The sequence below is a fragment of the Opisthocomus hoazin genome, chromosome 1, assembly GCF_030867145.1.
Source record: "Opisthocomus hoazin isolate bOpiHoa1 chromosome 1, bOpiHoa1.hap1, whole genome shotgun sequence".
NCBI lineage: Eukaryota > Metazoa > Chordata > Aves > Opisthocomiformes > Opisthocomidae > Opisthocomus > Opisthocomus hoazin.
In genome coordinates this window covers 46,003,859-46,023,939 of record NC_134414.1, presented here as the reverse complement: position 1 = coordinate 46,023,939, position 20,081 = coordinate 46,003,859, and the positions used below count along the sequence as shown (strand labels likewise).

Sequence of the window (20,081 nt, the reverse complement as noted above, 5' to 3'; positions counted from 1 at the left end):
ATCGAAATTTGACTTTTTTTTTCTCGTCCTAAGTTTTCATGAGGCTAACGCTGTGTACATGAGAGGAGCTCATTTATGAGCATGTGCTAATCAGTGCTGACTACAAGTTAAAGTCATCCCTGAGCAAACAGAAAACTATTCAGCTTAGCAATAAAGTTAAATAATTATTACCAGGCTATGTGATGTGACTACAATGTGACATTGAAACAACTATGGTGTGATTAGAATAAGAATGTTATATGTCTGTGGTGTTACTAGAATGAGGCTATAAAACGTCTGTGATACCATACTGCTGTGATATGACTAGTGTCAGGAAAAATGTAGGCATTATTAACGCATACATAAACACGCCGTATTTCAGAAGCAGACTGCATTACACAGAAAGCTAGTAGCTCTAATTATCTTCTTTATTAATAGCTGTTCTGCTTTGTATTTTAAAAGATGAAAGAACTGCACATTGAATTCATTCACAGAATTCTTTTTCAAAGTGGTTTGGCAGTGAGGTTGCTCCTTCACGTTGCTCGCTTGACTTTCCATGCTGGGGCTCTAGCCATCCTTCCTGTGTTACATAATGAACATTTTTCTTAAACTGTTATTAGACTCAGTTCCGTTTGCTACCATTACTCGATGTCATCAAAACCGGGATCAATTTTTTTCAGCTGTAACAAGAGTCTTTTGGACACAAATACAAAGCAGAGCAAAACTCTAAGAGCGTTTAATCTTTGCACGCCATGGGATTACAGGATGTGCAATGTTCGCATATGCACTGTCTGCATCGCTATGACTAGCAAGGAGATGTACACTTATCAGTATGTACCACACAAAACCAAGCCATGCAAATTGCTGACCTCTGACAGACACAAGCAGCTTCCACCATTAGTTAACAGGCCGTCGTACCTGCACACGCATATGGGAGTGCGGAGGTAGGAGCCTTCATCTGAGGATGTAAAATCCTCAAGGTGGGAACTCGGACCTTCAGCTGGCCAGTGCTAGCAGCTGAAAACATGTAAATTGTCTACACGTAGTACTGCGTACAGAAAAAGTCAAATGCTGAGGTTATCTTTGTTTTTTGTATGTGTATGTATCTGAAAGGCTTAACCAGAAACAGCAGCCAGGGGGGCCACGTACCCGGGTGTACTAAATTGGACAGGTACCGTGTCGTAACGGCGTGCGACTTCAGGCTCAGAAAAGCTAGCAATAAAAGCACAAACGAAGGCTCATTCATGCTTCAGAAAACGCTGAAGAAAGCACCACATATAACGTGCTATATATAACGCACTACGCTCATCTTCTTGTCGCACCTTTGAGGTCACTCGTATCGTAACACATTGGCATTTTATCACACCGTCTTCCAGGCACGCGACGCTTCTTTGCGGCCAGCTGGACAATTTACTCATGTCATTCACGGGGAAGGCGAGATGATCACTTTTCATTATTTATCGGACCACAGAGGGGAATGCTTCCCGGTTGGACGTTTAAGCGTACACAACCCAAAGCCAGCGGAGCAGCCCCCTTGGGCGAGCCGGCCCTCCGCGGAGGGCAACAGAGGAGTGCGCGGCGCCGGCGGGGGGCCGAGGCAGGGCTGGAGCTCGAGCCGCGTCAATTATAGATGAAAAGCCATGTATTGAACATAAAGCCGAGGGGGGCCGCGGCGGGGTGCCGTCCCCGGCCAGGGCGGAGGGTCCACGACGGACCCGCAACCCCACCGCGGCCGCCGGTGCTCCTCGCGGGGAGCACCCCCCCGCCGCCCCCCCAGCCCACCGGGACTACTCCCGCGCCCGTCTGTCCCCTCCGCCCTCCCCCGCGCCCGCCGGGGCGGCCCCGACCCCCGGCTGCGCCCCCGCCTCCGCGCAGCCCGCCGAACCCCTCCGCCCCCCGCCTCCCGGTCGGCCGGCGGAGCGACGTGCCCGGCGGCCAATGCCAGGGCCGCGCTCCGCCATCCACCGCCCCCGCCGGCGCGGGCCAATGCGGTGCGGCGGGGGGGGGGGGGCTTAACGGCGCTCCCACCCTCCCCCTGGGCTTATTGAGAGTTATATCAAGAATTTCAGTTCAGAGGGAAAAGGAGGGAGCGTGTGTGAGGGAGAGAGCCTGGGAGGGAGGGAGGAGGAGGAGGGGGGAAAGCGCCGTCGCTTCCTCTCGTCACTAAAGCAATAACCTATTAGGATTTTTTTTTATTTTTTATTTTTTTTATTATTATTTTTTTTATTTTTTGGTGGCCAGCTGTCACCCCCGAGGTAAAAAGAGAGAGAGAAGCACCGCCAGGCCAACTCCTGTCATTTCCAGTAAGAAGTTGCGGACTTCGTGTAGCCGTCTCTGCCCTGCCGAGAGAGGGATGGAAATGATGTGCAGTGCAGAGTGGAAAATACCCCCGGTCTGAAGAAGTACGCCGGATTTTGCGCTCGCTGTTTGTTTGGGTCGTTGCGTGAACGTTGAACACCCGAAGGATCGCCGCTTAATAGAAATGAGACGTGGGAGAGGATGACTAACGGCAGAACTGTGAATTTCTTCCCCGGAGTTGCTAATTTGCCACCCCGAAGCAACACATATCTCGAGGAGGAAGCATTTGGCTGCTGCTGATTTCTCCAAAACTGGTGGTTTACCAGATGCATTGTGCTGGGTCTGCTGGAACAGATCATTGCTTAGCTGCAGCAGATCGTCAAAGGTAGACGACCAACGTAAGTGCAAAGTTACCCATACACCGTGATGCATTTCATCTAAAGGGAAGGGGGAAAAAAAAAAAAAAAAGCCAGCACGCAGCGTATTTATTTAGGGAAAGAATCAGTGTTTCAGATTCAGCCGGTGCTGGTGGCAAAGGCTCACCTACTTGCTGTCTCTGCATCCCTACCTGCATCACTCTGCTGAAAGTAATCACGGGCATCAGCGACCGTGCAGCTTAATGCAGATGAGATGACTGCTTGGGGGGGGGGGGGGGGGGGGGGGGGGGTTGCTGCCCGGTGCCGCCAAACTGTAGGTGCTGGCAGCCTGGCACCCGGGTAATTCGCGGTGAGCAGAGCATGCGGACAGAAGTCTGTCGCTTTCTTTTTTTTTTTTTTTTTTTTTTTATTTTTCACCTGCATTATTAGTCTGCAGTATTTATGTGTGGCAGCTGCTAATAGCATCCTGAAGGGAGATCAGTGTCAGTGGGGAAAGGCTGCACCTTTTTTCCCTCCTCTCGTCATCAGAAAATATATTCCTCCCCCCCCCCCCCCCCAATCTGTAAACATGCTGGCTGCTCCTAAGTTGCATTTAGAATTTCCAGCTTCCTGATTTATATTGTGTTTAAAACCAGACAAATAAAGTTTAAGGTTATTAAACAGAAGAAGTATCCAACATCTGGAGAGGAAACATTGAGCTGAGAGTGTAAGAAACTGTGAGTCCTGTTATTGTCTCGTCAGTTAATAGGGATGTGAAGTAGCCGGTGACGACTGCTGCAGCAGCAGCATGTCCGGGTGGTGATTTCCCAGTATGATAGCTATAGAGGGGGATGCAAGGCACCTGGAGCAGAGAAAAATTTGGTTTGCAAGAGCTAAAAAATATGTTTGGAAGCAAACAACAAATTACATTTGGCAGCTGACATAGCAGTTAGGATCCAGAAGTAGTGCGGGAAGATTCTTTTGCTTGCACCAAATGACTGGGTGGAGGAGGGTAGAGGAGGAGTGCGTGTTACGGATTACACGGTGTACCAAGAAATTATTCAGAAAGTATGTGTCGAAACTGTAGCTGCCCTTAATCCTGCAAGTAGTTATTTCCATTCTTGCTCTGTGCAAATGCAGCCAATGGGATATTGGTGCATTTGTCCAGAAGGATTGCTTGTAAAAGGGAGCAGTGGAGAAGGGTACTGCTGCAAGTATGCAATGCAAAAACAAGTAGTAGTTGGAGATTATGGATTTGTCATGCCTAAAAAAAACCCAAACAAAACAATAATGCCATTCTGTGTGGTTGTGTTGACAGTGCTGTCTCCAAATAAGAAATGAGATGTAATGCATCCTGCAGTCAATGCATGCCTCCTCTTGCAAATCGCGCATCAGTCCTCTCTGGAAACCTTTAAATCCTAAGAGCTGGGAAAAGAGAATAAAAACATTATCATGGACCTGAGGGATTTTTACCTGTTGGCCGCTTTGATTGCCTGTTTAAGGCTGGATTCTGCTGTAGCTCAAGAACTTATTTACACTATTAGAGAGGAGCTGCCTGAAAACGTACCCATAGGGAACATACCAAAGGACCTGAACATTTCTCACATCAATGCTGCCACGGGGACCAGCGCCAGCCTTGTCTACAGACTGGTTTCTAAAGCAGGGGATGCCCCTCTGGTCAAAGTGTCCAGTACCACCGGGGAAATCTTTACGACGTCTAACAGAATAGACAGAGAAAAACTCTGTGCTGGAGCTTCCTATGCAGAAGAAAACGAGTGTTTCTTTGAACTTGAAGTGGTGATTCTCCCCAATGACTTTTTTAGACTGATCAAAATAAAAATCATTGTAAAGGATACTAATGACAATGCACCTATGTTTCCATCCCCTGTCATCAATATCTCCATCCCAGAAAACACTCTGATCAACAGTCGCTTTCCAATCCCATCAGCAACAGATCCTGACACAGGTTTCAACGGTGTGCAGCACTACGAGTTGTTAAACGGGCAGAGTGTCTTTGGACTGGATATTGTAGAAACTCCAGAAGGAGAGAAATGGCCTCAGCTGATTGTGCAGCAGAACTTGGACCGAGAGCAAAAGGACACCTACGTGATGAAAATCAAAGTGGAGGATGGAGGTACCCCCCAGAAATCCAGCACAGCCATCCTGCAGGTCACAGTAAGTGATGTCAATGATAATAGGCCGGTGTTTAAAGAGAGTCAAGTAGAGGTTCATATACCAGAGAATGCCCCTGTAGGCACTTCTGTAATTCAGCTTCATGCTACAGATGCAGATATAGGAAGCAATGCAGAAATCAAATATATTTTTGGTGCACAAGTCGCCCCTGCAACCAAAAGATTTTTTGCTTTAAACAACACCACAGGGCTGATTACAGTTCAGAGGTCCTTAGATCGAGAAGAGACTGCTATTCACAAAGTGACAGTGCTGGCGAGCGATGGTAGCTCTACACCGGCTCGGGCAACTGTTACCATCAATGTCACCGATGTAAACGATAACCCTCCTAACATAGACCTCAGGTACATAATAAGTCCCATCAATGGCACGGTGTACTTATCTGAGAAAGACCCCATCAATACAAAGATTGCCCTGATTACAGTTTCAGATAAGGATACGGATGTGAACGGCAAAGTGATCTGTTTCATTGAGAGAGAGGTCCCCTTCCACTTGAAGGCGGTTTACGACAACCAGTACTTGTTAGAGACCTCCTCCTTGTTAGACTATGAGGGCACCAAAGAATTCAGCTTTAAAATTGTTGCTTCTGATTCTGGCAAGCCCAGTTTGAACCAGACTGCCCTGGTAAGAGTTAAACTGGAGGATGAAAATGACAACCCTCCGATTTTCAGCCAGCCTGTAATTGAGCTGTCAGTTTCTGAAAACAACCGGCGTGGTCTATACTTAACAACTATTAGTGCCACAGATGAAGACAGTGGGAAAAATGCAGACATTGTTTATCAACTTGGCCCTAATGCCTCCTTTTTCGATCTGGATCGAAAGACAGGAGTTCTGACAGCCTCCAGAGTTTTTGACAGAGAAGAGCAGGAACGTTTCATTTTCACTGTTACGGCCCGAGACAATGGCACCCCTCCTTTGCAGAGTCAGGCGGCTGTAATTGTTACCGTGCTGGACGAAAATGACAACAGTCCCAAATTTACTCATAATCACTTCCAGTTTTTTGTGTCGGAGAACTTACCAAAATATAGCACGGTGGGGGTGATCACGGTGACCGACGCGGATGCTGGGGAGAATAAAGCAGTGACCCTGTCCATCCTGAACGACAATGAGAACTTTGTGCTGGATCCGTACTCTGGAGTTATCAAGTCCAACGTTTCTTTCGACCGAGAACAGCAGAGCTCCTACACCTTTGATGTTAAGGCAGTCGACGGAGGGCAGCCTCCACGCTCTTCTACAGCGAAAGTAACCATAAACGTCATGGATGTTAATGACAACAGCCCCGTTGTCATCTACCCACCTTCTAATACTTCGTTTAAGCTAGTGCCACTCTCGGCAATTCCAGGATCGGTGGTAGCCGAAGTGTTTGCTGTGGATATAGACACCGGAATGAATGCCGAGCTGAAGTACACAATTGTAAGCGGAAATAACAAGGGGTTGTTTCGGATTGATCCAGTGACAGGTAATATCACCCTGGAAGAAAAACCAACTCCAAATGATGTGGGGCTGCATCGCTTAGTTGTCAACATCAGTGATTTGGGTTATCCCAAATCCCTGCATACTCTTGTGCTTGTGTTTTTGTATGTGAATGATACTGCTGGAAATGCCTCTTATATTTATGACTTGATACGCAGGACTATGGAAACGCCTCTGGACCGGAACATAGGGGACAGTAGCCAGCCCTACCAAAACGAGGACTATCTCACGATCATGATCGCCATTGTGGCAGGTGCCATGGTTGTCATAGTGGTGATATTTGTCACAGTTCTCGTTCGCTGTCGACATGCGTCCAGATTCAAAGCCGCCCAGAGGAGCAAGCAAGGTGCTGAGTGGATGTCTCCGAATCAGGAGAACAAGCAAAACAAGAAAAAGAAAAGGAAGAAAAGAAAATCTCCGAAGAGCTCTCTTTTGAACTTTGTGACCATTGAGGAGTCCAAACCTGATGATGCAGTTCACGAACCTATCAACGGGACAATAAGCCTTCCAGCGGAGCTGGAGGAGCAAAGTATAGGAAGATTTGACTGGGGCACAGCACCACCAACAACCTTTAAGCCTAACAGTCCTGATCTTGCCAAGCATTACAAATCTGCCTCTCCACAGTCTGCTTTTCATCTCAAACCTGACACTCCAGTTTCAGTGAAAAAGCACCACGTGATTCAGGAACTCCCGTTGGACAACACCTTTGTTGGTGGTTGTGACACCCTTTCCAAACGCTCTTCCACTAGTTCAGATCACTTCAGTGCCTCAGAGTGCAGTTCCCAAGGAGGCTTCAAGACAAAGGGCCCCTTACACACCAGACAGGTAAACGAGCACTTTTACTGGTCTATAAGTACTGCATACAAGTGCCCGATCAACCAGTATTAAAAGTGCCACTATGTTGTGGGGTTTTTTTGTTTCAATCTAATTTAATTCAGTTACATTATGGGGGGAACAAAAAAAAAAACCAACAACCCACAAAACCAAAAACAAACAAGAAAAACTCGACCCCTTTATCATTTACAGGGGCTTAACCATGCATTTGCAAAATGCCTCTGATACTTCGGGTTTTGAAGAATGCTGATTGTTAAAGGACTGTTATGCATCCGTGCATGTGGACATACACGTGCATTAAAAAAAAAAAAAAAAAAGGATTTTTTTTTTTCTCCCCAGTATTTGACTGTCCTAATGTAAAAGTTGTTGAAGAAGGAAAACTGTTTCTTTACGTGCCAAATTTCAGTCAGAGAATTTGACTGTTTCAAGATTGAAGGGGTATGTACGTTCAGTTTCAAATTTCAAAGCGAGTTGACTCGAGTTTCTTTTATAGTTGAAGCTGATTTGGAACCTTGCTACTAAGTGTTACTAAAGGGGTTAATTTTTTTTTCCCCTAACAAAGACGGCCGAATTTCCAAGCTACTTCATCTGTGAAGCACGTGGTTTGTTGGTAGGGTATAACTAAGCCATACAGAAGTCTTCCTCTGTTTTGAGTTCAGAATGATTTTGTTGTAATAGGTTAAAGTTGGCATCGCATAGACAGTTTGTTGCATATTTTAAAAAGTGGCCAAAGCGTACTTTTGAAAGGAACGCCGTTCTCTGAATACATCTGAATTATGCAGGGAAGAAAAAGAAGTCAGCTCATTGTAAATATTTTCTCATCTCAGTAACGCGTAAAGTGATCTGTCATAACTCATTTTAAACTGTGAACTGCGCCACGCAAAGAGGGATTAGGAGGCTGAGGAACTCATATTTCAACCAAATCCAGCGTTAGTTTTTCTTAGGTCTAATAATTCCCTGCTAATAAAGATTTAAATGCGGCGCTGCCGGCTCATTTGCCCTGGCGGCGCGCCGCCGCGGCCCCTAGGTGGCGCTGCGGCACTGCGCGCCTCGCGCTGGCCCGGCGCCAGCCCTGCGGTAGCCGCGAGGAGCGGGGGGACCGGGGCGGGGGGGGGGAGATAAGGATCGGTCCGGTGTCACGGCCGAAGAGCCGTTCCGTTTAACGGTAGCTCGGTTGTTAAGCGTCTGCAAGGCAGCTTGCTGCGCGCCTCGGTCTCTGTCGGCGGCGCGGGAGGTGTCGGGAGTCGCGTTCTGCCCCCCCCCCCCCCCTCCGCCGAGCGGCGGTGGCCTGTCCCGGCTCGGTGGGCGCGCGAAGCTCGGAGGGACCGGGCGGGGCACGGCGGGGGCTTGTCTTCGCGAAAAGGCTTCGGCGGGGAGGCGAGCTGAGGACTGAGTCGTCCCCTTGCTGTGGCATTCGCCTTCGCCTCGGCGAGCGCGGGGTTCCCGGGAGGGCGCCTGGGCTCGGGGCGCCCGGCGGTGTCCCGCCGGCGAGGCGCTGAGGAGGACACCGGCGCTCTGGAGGCAGTTCTGCTGAAGCCGCTGCCCTCAAACTGCTGGTGCTGGCAGCGAGAGGCTCAAAGCAGTGCGGGAGGAGCTGGCAAAACCTTAACCTCCCTCGGGACTTTACAGGCGGGTGCGCTCCCCGAGCCGTCTCCAGGCTGTGACACAGCGCCGTGTACGTGCTGTCAGCATAAGTTAAAAAAAGAACCAATTTAAAAAAGAACAAAGCAACCCCCAACAAATTAATAGAAGAGCTCTGAATAATCTGTGGTTACTCGGCTGAAGTTTTCTCCCCGGTTTTAGTTACAGGATGTACCACCCCCAACCCACGCGTTCCTTTTCTGCACTGAGATGTTGTTAATTCAGATTAAATTCGCTTTCCAATGTTAGGAAACTCAGACCTAACCCCCCACAGCATCTAGAGGCAGTTAAGACCCCAAAAATTATTTACCTGGCAGAATGTATAAGCTCTGCACAGTGAAATTGAATATGAGGGGGAAAAAAAAAAAAAAAGGCAAACAGAAACCACTGGCGGTAATTAATGAAGTTACCCGTGTTCATTACATTAAATATACCGTTTTCGGTTTAATAATAATCAATCATTGTAACTGTATATGGACCTGATTCAAGTTTCGCTGAAGTCTGATTGAATCCTTTTCGGAGTCAGCAGATACTCACATCATATGATATGGATCACTCCCTGCAAAAGCTGTAGTGTTATATATAACTGAAAAAATAACTCTTTCTTAGGTAGACAGTTACGTAAACTGAGCTTGTGCATTTTTATTCTATGGGGAAGGAGATAGTGTCTTTTTTTTTTTTTTTCCTCTGCTCACAGTGTGTTACAGGACGTAACCTTTTTATGCCCCCTTGTCACTTTTGTCTGGAGGAGTATAGCCAGCGATGGTAGCAATCATTAGCAGCCTTCCTATTATTTGGTCTGTAATTGATGAAACTAGGATGCATTTTAGCTAATATGCATGGGCACAAGAGTTAAATACACTTTCACAGGTCTTTTTTTTTAGATTGGTGATGAAGTATGGCCTTTAAGCAAAGTGTTCAGACTGAAATATCTCACTGACGAGTAGTGCGTGCTGATGCCACAGTATCTGAAAAACATTTTTTCAGATTCCTTTAGGAAGAGATACTTAGTTCTGTGCCAGTACTCTGTTTTCTTGATGTTGAACAGAATTAATTTCTCTGTATCTAATGTCAGAATTTGTATTAAATAACCTATATATATGGCAAGTTTTCTTTATGTGGTTTGGAAAGGGTGCAGGAATTGTTGTTGTGGAGGATGTTAAGATTGGGAAAGAAGAAATATAAGATTAATATGTACCTAAGAAATACTAGCATCCTCCATTTTTACTTAGAGTTTCAGTCCAAGGTAAATACACATGCAAGGTATCTTGCAGATGCATCAATATGAATAGAGAGCTGAGACTGAAGTCCACACTTGGACTTCATTCAAGCAAAATCCCATTACTTTTAGTGGGAGCTTGTCCCTAGAAATCTGTTAGAACTGGGTCCTAAGACAGAAAGCTTTTAGAATTCAAAATTAGATTGTTCAATACAAATTTCTTAGGTTTTGTTTTTGGGTTTTTTTTTCTTTTTTTTTTCTTTTTTTTTTTTTTTTTTCTGGGCAATTTTTGTGCAGTTGTCAATAACTTTAGTGGAAATTCTGTGGTTAAGTCTTCACATGTCACTTTGAATGGCACGAGCTGATGTTTCAGAAGTACCCAGTATAAAAACCAAAGCCTTCTTCAAGTGCCTATCTTGCAGTAAACCTGGTGGATGCTCTGAAAAGAGCATTTTTGAATACTTGAACTTGGGATTGTTCTAAATGCTAATTCACATAATTAGGAGTATGGAAAGGATGTTGCACACCACCAGCTTATATAGCTAAGCTTCCAAAATCAGTGTTATGACTCATAAAGAATACTGAAATCTATGCAGGCTTCTCAATCAGTGTTCTTTTCAGTATTTGATTGAACTTCAAAATGCACTTCAAATTAGTAAGTCACTACACCAAACAGCTACATAGAAATACAGTAGAAGACGGCATGTTGTATTCTTCTGTGTGAAAGACCTCTTATCAAAAGCAAATAAACAGACAAAAAACTCCTACTCGGTGTCATTAGATTAACAATGGACTAAATAATAAAAGAAATTAGGGCCAATTTACCATGGTTATCCAGTTTTAAATTATAACAGCTTCATTTAATCAGGTTTGAAGTACAGCAGTGACAAATAACACAGGTTTAAAAATATGTATCAGTACTGCTTAGGAGCAAAACCTTCAGTCTTCATTCCTAATCAAATAGCATTTAGGCATGTGCTTAACTTTCATTTAAAGTAGTGGGACTGAAGCAGATCCTTGAAGTCCAAACGACTTCAGGTGTTGTCTTCAAGAAAGACAGCCGTAAGCACACTCTAAGCACTTTTCTGAATCGAGATGCTATTTTATGCATTTTGGGAATGTGCACAGTTCTAGTAGATTCAGGAAAGCTACATATATGTTAACACTGTCCTTTTATTTCTGTGCTCTGATGGCAGAAATGAAAGATCTGGGGCTTGACTGACACGTTAAATGCATTCCATACTAAGGTATATTTTTAATCATATAGTCAATAAGATAAGCTCTGCAGAGCTTGCTTTACTCCTTTGTCAGTCAATGGACTTCTTGCCTGATCAAGGAACGCGTAGCCAGGCTCCTGCTGATCCATGCACATCACTTGAGCTCTCTGTGGCAAATGTAACTGATGTTATCTTACTCTGGAATATTTAAACTTCTAACTTTAGGGTTTATGTAAGAGAAAGGAAAAGCTGAAAACATTAATGACTCTTAATTTGATATGCTGAGAGTGGCAATTTCAAGGTGCGTAAATTGATGGAAATCTGCATTGGAGCAGCAGTGCAGAGTCTACGTCACCTGCAAAAAACATAATTCTGTAACCATAGCATTCCATAATTCCGTGAGCGGTATTATTTTTAGTGGTTTTGTTTTAGCGCTTAGTATTTAAAAAAGTACAATTCCATTGTTTCTTTTTTATGCTTAATTTGTTATATGTGTTAGCATGGGTATTAGTCTTGTATAAGGACTAGTAACCTGGAAAAACATCTGCATGTAAAATTCAATTGTTTTTTAGTTCTATATATTTATATATCTATGCTAAGTATTAAAAATGGTGGAAATGTACAGTGTATTTTTTCTATGTTTGCATAACTGAAAAATAGGTTAACAGATTTTGCTCAACTGTCTAAAGAAATTCGTCTTTGAGCTGAGACCAAGCATGGAAAATTTCAGCTGAAAAGAAGAATTTTTCAGAAAGTTAAAAGCATGTGAAAATTGGGGGTTATAATAGAAATCTGAACATAACCCTAAGCTATAATACCATTTTCAATAGCGACAGTAGAAATTCTAAACTAGAGTAGGTAACATTTTGTGTATACAGATACAGACAGGAAAAGCTCAGCAAGCTGCATTTCTCGTTAAACATCTCCCATGCAAAAAGATTTTTATAGGAATCACTGAGGTCTCATCTGTCCTGAAAGTGCAAAGCCAAAGTTCCACAAATGCTAAAAATTGTGTGTCACACATGGGAGTGAGAATCAGATCCAGAGAGTTCAATGCTATCGGAATTTTGTGGTAATGTTCTTTTGTATATAGGAACAATGAGGGATCTTTTTAGTTTCCATTTCAGATTTTCACTTCCAAAGAGTCTGTTCTTCTAGCACAGCAAAACCCTATCAGCTACACTTTATTGACAGCAATTTTATTGTAGCTAGAGGCTTACAGTAAGCTGTTTATTGCTGTTCCCTAACTCAGTTGACAGCGATTGGAGAATTAATTTCCTTGCCCCTGATGTGCTTTCTTGGGTTAAAACAACAGATGTTAAAGATATGAAAACTGTGACCCATTTACATTCAGCATCTCTTTACAGGTACAGTCTACCTGTCTGAAGTGCAGGTTTCAAATCCCAAGTTATATTACTTCATCAGTGGTAGGATTCTCATTTTTGCAATGGAACTGCTCATTTATACATATTCTGTACAAGGGCAGATACATAATACCTAATGGACCAATCCTCATCTAGGTAAATTGAGTTCAAGAATAGCTGAGTTCAGGTTTCATTTATTTCATGAGAAGCCATATCTTCTTACTCTAGAATTTAATTACACTGAATTTACAGAATGTAAGTGACAAAATGGACGTACCATGTTCTGAAAGATCTAACAGGAACTGCACATGCTATCTGAATTTTTGACATCACTTCTCCCACAAAATGCCGTGGGTTCTGTAAAATCTATACTCAGAAGCTTCCTCAGTTGCTCCTCAAGTACAGCTATCTCAGATCCATTCGGTAATGTCCATGTCTTGGCTGAAGGCAAAATAAACATGCACAAAATCATATATTACTTTCTTCTTGTATTACTGCTTTGACTTTCCAGCCTGTGGTGGAATGTATGTAAAATGATTTACCCTCATTACACAACAGACTGATGTGGGCATTTAATCAGTTCCTTTCTGGTTTACATGAGATAACATTCCATTCCCTGGAAAAAAGATTTCCTAGGCTGTAGGTAAGAAATGAATGGATGCTATCATATTTTACTGAAGTGTGGGGAGGGGAGGACATCTTTTCTTCATTTCCATTGGCATCTTTTAGCAAGACATTTGCAACATAAGGGGCTTTAATGCCTTGCCTAACTGAGATTATAAGTGCTTGTCTAGACACAAAATGCATATTATCTTAACTGATCCTTTATAATTAAAATATCATCTCAAAGAGTTCCTTCTAATATAGTTGCAATAATTTTGTTGTAATGGATTGTGTTCTAGTGAGCTATAAACTCTCTCTGGAAACAGAAATAGCCATTGCTGATAGAAGACACCTTAAAGTGGCGTCACTGCACTATTGTATTGCTTGTATGATTATGAAAACTTCAAAGAAATAAATAAAGTTGTTTTGTATAGCAACGTTGTTGTAGTGATACTAAACCATGTACAGATTATTCCTAGGACCTAAGGATTCAGGAAAGCATTTGTCCCACCATGATTTTGATATTAATTTCATGTTGATCTTACTAAAAAGCCTAGAATTTCAAACTTTAGAAACTTGGCCAGCATTCTCAGTTAAGTTTTCAGTTTTTGTGAGTACCATGAATTATGTGTGATAATACAGAGAAAGGTGGTTAAAAATCTGATTTATAGCCGTATGGAGGTGCCTAAATTGTACCAGTCTCAAAAGTTACCCATTCTTTGTTTCTTCTTCTTGCTTTTTGTTGCAGTTAGTGAGTTGTGGGGGAGATTTGTGTTAAAGACTTGGCATGGGTTGTCCTGAATCTTCTGTTGCACAGAGGGAAAACTGAGTAATTCAGCATTTGTCAGGATTTGTTGGTGTGTGGTTTCTGTAGTTTTCTATGAGCTCATGTTGTAGTTTTGCCATTTCTTTTTCGAAATGACACATTGATTTTTGTTTTGTGCACAAATATTAATTTTTACTTGAAAGTTGTTCTGGACTATGCATGCTTCTTGCTACAAGAGGAATATAAGGACCTCTTTCTTAGAGTAACAGTTCAACATTTGAACCTAAATCCAAACTGGGGTAAATCTGCTGATTTACGCCATCTGCAGCTCTTCCTGATGTTAACTTCTTTATAAAAGCAATAGGATGATGTTGAGATAATATTTCCAAAATCTAAAAAATATGTAAAATTAATCGGGAGTCAAGTGAATTAAAAATAATTTTATTTTGAGCTGAATTTGATAAAAATGTGGAGGATCGGCTGTCAGATTTTTCTTCCTTCCTTTGTTTCCTCCTCCAAGTTCACAGAAACAAGATCTAGGTAGCATTTTAAAATAGCAACCTTTCCCAATTCCAAAAAATTAAATTGGATCTTCTCACTGGCTGATAGTTGAAAGAGAATAGCTATTGATATTGATCTCTAAAACACTTAGTAGCCTCAAACTGATATTTGTCCATTCTCTTTCATTCCTTTTAGCTAAATCAAGTGTTAGATACAGCTACTTTTGTTTGTAATTTTGCAGGATATTCTTAGTACCTCCTAGGCTGTGATGTGTTACTAGTGAAAAAATGCTATGGTTTATTGATAGGACCGAATATCAGACGACTGGAAAACCTCTCCTGTGAGGAAAGACTGAGAGAGTTGGGGTTGTTCAGTCTGGAGAAGAGAAGGCTCTGGGGGAGACCTGATTGTGGCCTTTCGGTACTTAAAGGGAGCCGATAAGAAAGATGGGGACAAACTTTTTAGCAGGGCCTGTTGCATAGGACAAGGGATAATGATTTTAATCTAAAAGATAGTAGATTTAGACTGGATATAACTAAGAAATTTTTTACCATGAGGGTGGTGAAACACTGGACCTTGTTGCTGGATGCCCCATCCCTGGAAGCATTCGAGGTCAGGGTGGGCGCGGTTCTGAGCATCCTGCTCTAGTTGAAGGTGTCCCTGCTCACTGCAGGAGGGTTGGACTCGGTGACCTTTAAAGGTCCCTTTCAATCCGAACTATTTTATGATTCTGTGATTTTCTTAGTTGTTAAAAATTGTTAAAAATTTGCCTGAATAGTGCTTTTGATCAAATGAGCTAATTTAGCCTATGCCTTATATGGTCATATAGCCTTTAAAACACCAAAAAAAGTAAGGCAATGTCCATGTTTCAGTTGTGAATGGTATTTGCCGTTCCTATAACTTCTTGTTGGTTGGTAGCTAGCAGTAGTGTCTTTTAAACGGCTAAACCTGATGGATGAAATTTCTGTCTCATAATCTGTGCTCCTTCAAAACACATGAGGTTGTGGAGGCAGCTGTGTTTCCGATGTAAAGACATCTGTACGATACATATGTTTCCATATATGACCTATATATCAGGTTATTATAGGGACTGTTCACTCAGATTACTTAAGAGAAATAAAGGATTTGCTACTGAACTTCATGGTGGAATACTTTCACCACTGAAGTTTATGTGACTCTCTATCTTCTCCTACCAGTACTTTTTGGAAGCCAGTTTCAATAAAGGTTTAATGTTACAGGAAGGGGTCCAGGAGATCCAGAAAATGGTGCAGACCTATTAATTTTGATTTAAGAGAACACCTCCTTCCTGTGTAGAAGAATTTGCAGAGCCTGAAGGGGAGTGATGTTTAACCCCTGTTTTTAGTAGCTTTCCATTCAGTGGGGCAGGTTTTCAGATTACTGTTGTTATGCCAGTCCCTCTCCCTGCAGCGTGTAATAAATACATCTGAACATTATGGTTGCTTCAGATGCCCAACTTCTGATTGTGGATCTAGCCTAACTGCTGTAAATGGTGTTCACAAAGAGTATAATTTGTATAATTTTCAACAATATACTTAGCTGGTAGCGCCTGTGCACACAGTACCTGATTTTTCTTCTCTTGGCATTATGATGGGATTGATCTTGTCTAACTTCCAATTCTACGTCAAATCTGATCTGCTTCGCTGGGTTCAAGATTTACTCTACCCCGAAGAAAATATGCTGGTTTAAACTATTTGGCAAAGTTGGTGGCTGCAGCTAAGTGAGATGCATCCCACACCAGTGAAGAGTGTGATCCCAGATGATCCATACTCTTCACAGTGAAGAACATGATCCAGTACAGTTTTCTTACTGAAGTCAAGAGAGGGGTTTTAAGGGTATGTATTTCTTTAAGTAAAGGTATTATTTGAATAGTGTATGTGTGCACAGAAATGTATAATGTGCACAGTTACCTTTTCTTTAGATTATGGCTCAAATTCAGAGACTCATGAATCAACAGGAAAACTCTTCCTGACTTCTTATGAAATTGTTTTCTGCCCATTCATGCAGCTGTCTATTTTAGGAAGACAGAATGTTTGGGGTTGGAAGTGACCTCTGTGGGTCATCTAGTCCAACCCTCCTGCCAAAGCAGGGTCACCTACAGCAGCCTGCACAGAACCTTGTCCAGGCGGGTCTTGAATATCTCCAGAGAAGGAGACTCCAGCACCTCCCTGGGCAGCCTGTTCCAGTGCTCCGTCACCCTCAGAGGGAAGAAGTTCTTCCTCATGTTCAGATGGAACTTCCTGTGCTTCAGTTTGTGCCCATTGCCCTTTGTCCTGTCGCTGGGCACCACTGAAAAGAGCTTGACCCCATCCTCCTGACACCCACCCTTCAGATATTTGTAAGTATATATTAGGTCCCCTCGCAGCCTTCTCTTCAGGCTGAACAAGCCCAGCTCCCTCAGCCTCTCCTCGTACCAGAGATGTTCCAGTCCCCTCACCATCCTTGTAGCCCTCCGCTGGACTCTCTCCAGTCAGACGGTGCAATGAAAAAAACAGTTATTTTATTTTGGTGCAGTGCAGTGTTTCTGTTTTTCCTCAGTGCTGCACGTTCCTTGATGCCTCATTCTGTGAACGTGAGCAGAGAAAAGGAAGTTGTAAACATTTGATCTCTACTCTTGGTTATATCTGGCCATTCGCATTACAGTGTAAAAATGCTTCTTCTACCTCTCAGGTTTAGGTATGTGTCTGTAGCGATATGAGTTTTCAGTCACTTGTCAGATTGTTTCACTTTTGCCATTTCAAAAGTACAGGTCAAAGTATCAGTGAAGTGCTAGTGTTACCAGTAAGAGAATTCAAAATTGCCTTCAGTTTGTGACAACAGTACCCTGAAACATGGATCACACTGAAGTCTGTGGCATCCAGAGCAGCAGGAGGTAGACTGTGCACCAATAGCAAAGCCCTAGTCAGCTCCCACATTTTTAACAGCTGCCAGATAAATAATAAAATAAATGAAATCTGCATCTGTCTAAGGACAGTAAACCTTGCCTGCTGAAATTTAATGTCTCCCCTGTATAGGAGATGGACTTTCCTATTTGAGATTTCATCAGTTTCATTTCAGAGAGCTGTTATATCTGTCAAACATTTCAGTTTGAAATGAACACCTGGGTTTTTTTGCTTTTGTGTGCTATAAGAGCACCAGGTTGTCAATCAGCAAAAATACAAAATGAGACAAGATAGGTGATCCACTACGATTGGCATTTGATTTTTATTTTACAACCTCTTTTTTCTTCCTCAGACTGCAATGACTTAAAAATGGCAATGCTTGTCTATACTGTGGAAATAGATGAGAAACATGGATATAGTGAAGGGAAGCCACCCTTGCTTGGTTCACCCCAATCCTGTTTGTCTTGACTTCTGATGGCCATCCTTTTGAGAACAGTAATAGAGTCCAGGTGGACAGTGAAACTGTAGGTGACTATTGCGATGAGTTGTGTGAATGCCAGTCTCATAAGAATGAGATTAAAATACATCGTGTGAATGAGACTTAAATACTTACTTAATTTCCTTTTGTTTTTCTTCATTTTTGCTATAGAATTAATGCATTGCAACAAACCTCATACAGTCGATAATATTTAACTGGTAGCACAGGACCACTTCTGGGTGGGCTACGCAGGCTTTCAAAGTGCCTCCAGGCGGAGGGGTGTTACAGAACCTTTCACAAGTAATTTGAATCTCATAACAGTTTTGATTTTTTTAATCTGCTTCCCTGATTACAAATCAGAACTTTTGTTTCTTAATGCGATTTTTCAAATGCTAGACTAAGAAATTGCCAAAATGGCAGGTGCTTTTCAAGAGTGTTTAAGAAAATGATGCACTTCCGTGGTTCTGTGATGTATCTATTGATAGCATTCCTGCTGAACATCCCTGGATTTCACTGTTACTCAGCTTTGTTCAAATCTAGGCTTTGGCCTTCTTCTGTGCTTTAGCAGTTGATTAAGAAATATTCTAATCTGTCACAGAGTACCAAGAAACTAATGGTTTGTGGAGTATTTTAGTCTTCAAGCTTCCACTATAAATGACATGAAAAATCGTGTCATTTGGCTGATGCTTAAATACATCTCTTTATTTTATGAGATATTGTTGCTGTCATTTCTTGTTTCTCTTTTAATTCTCTTCTTCCATTCTCTGAGTACACTTATTTTGGTAAAACATATGTATGCACATACTAGAAATCTGGGATTTCCCCTCAAATAAATACTTTTACAGTAGAGAAGTGGCACAGTTTGTGTACGATCTGTTGTAGCACATCCAACTCATAACCACACGTTGCCGTAGGTAAGGACTTTTAATGAACCAACTGGCTTCATTAAGATTCAAAGATTTGAAGCATTTGGGTAGAAGCATAATACGGAAGATAAAACACTTTCTCAAAGAGATAGGTATTTACTTTGACTTGTTCCAGTATATTTAAAAGAAACAAATTGGAATGAATTATAGTTATTAATACAAATCTGAGAAGAAAATCCATTCCTGCGGTATGTAACACACATTTCCCTCTAGTAGCTCAGTGGCATACTAAGTATGGATTGCAAAAATGAGCTGAAGGTTTGGCAGAGGAGAAACTAGGGCCTAACTTCATAACCACGGATTTGCAGAGATGCTGCTGGGGAAGCTTCTTCTGTTTGCAGCTGGGACTGAAGGAGTAAATGTGTCTGGCCCTAAGCTGCACGTCAAAATCTGAAGTATGTTTAATTTAGCGGACTTGTAAGTACTAAAAGCAGGTATAGGATGAACAGATGGCTGTTTTTGTAGTGGTATGCACCTGCTTTTTAATACTGACCAAATCTGATTCATTTGTGATTGAAACTATATAGGCATACTAGATGTGCATCATGGAGGAGTGAAATTAGTTTCATATGGTATAATGACTTGTATGAATCATTTTCCATCAGAATAATTAACATCTGTATTACAGACATACACAACCAAAATCCTCTGTATCTATCTATTTAGAACTGCTGGAGTACTGTGCAATACCGTAGTACCAGCTAGCATGCTGCATTTCACCAGTTATTTTTGTAGCCATCCAGTATCTGTTAGTTAAAACAAGAAGACATAAGAATTCTTTAATATATGTTTTGCTTGCTTGCCTTTTTTTTATGAGATTGTTCATACTTTTCTCACAGATGGCGTAATGCAGTCGCAATTTGTAATAGGTGTGGTATCTCACTGAGACTTATGATAGAAAATTGATTCTGAAAACAACACTGAAAAATGTAAATCACAAAACAGAAAGATCGCAACTCAGTAACTGGATAGCGCTTCTTGAAATCAGCAATTTGAAAAGGAGATTGGGATGAGAGATGAAAACGTTGATGTACCTTTACATTTCAGAATGGTTAAAAGCTCAGTATGGATGTCTGGACTTGTAGGAAAACATAGTCTTTTAATAAGAAAGCTGACAGTGCTGCTGTGAGATACAGAATGTCAGTGATCCTTGAGTCTGTTTATTTAAAGCAGCATGCTGAGCACTTTTCAGCAGAGCGGTTTCATGCAATGCCTGCTAAGACGCTCTATAGATGGTGCAGATCAGCTCCAGACAAAGTGCTTCTTGTTGCCATTTATGATTTTTATCTGTCATAAATATGTCACAGTAGTAATTCCTGATTTCAGAACTTTCATT

General features: G+C 42.3%; 1 protein-coding gene across 7 annotated transcripts in view; it reads left to right on the top strand.

The window, feature by feature from the left end:
• The first annotated feature begins 2,119 nt into the window (after window positions 1-2,119).
• The window catches only part of PCDH9 (protocadherin 9), a 731,424-nt gene continuing 713,462 nt past the window's right edge, over window positions 2,120-20,081 (top strand). For all 7 annotated transcript variants that reach the window (XM_009943164.2, XM_075422754.1, XM_075422763.1 and 4 more), the window contains exons 1-2: window positions 2,120-2,675; window positions 3,952-7,121. In XM_009943164.2, coding sequence (XP_009941466.2) covers window positions 4,086-7,121 — 3,036 coding nt within the window. In that variant the 5' untranslated portion in view covers window positions 2,120-2,675; window positions 3,952-4,085. The remainder of the gene's footprint in view (window positions 2,676-3,951; window positions 7,122-20,081) is intronic.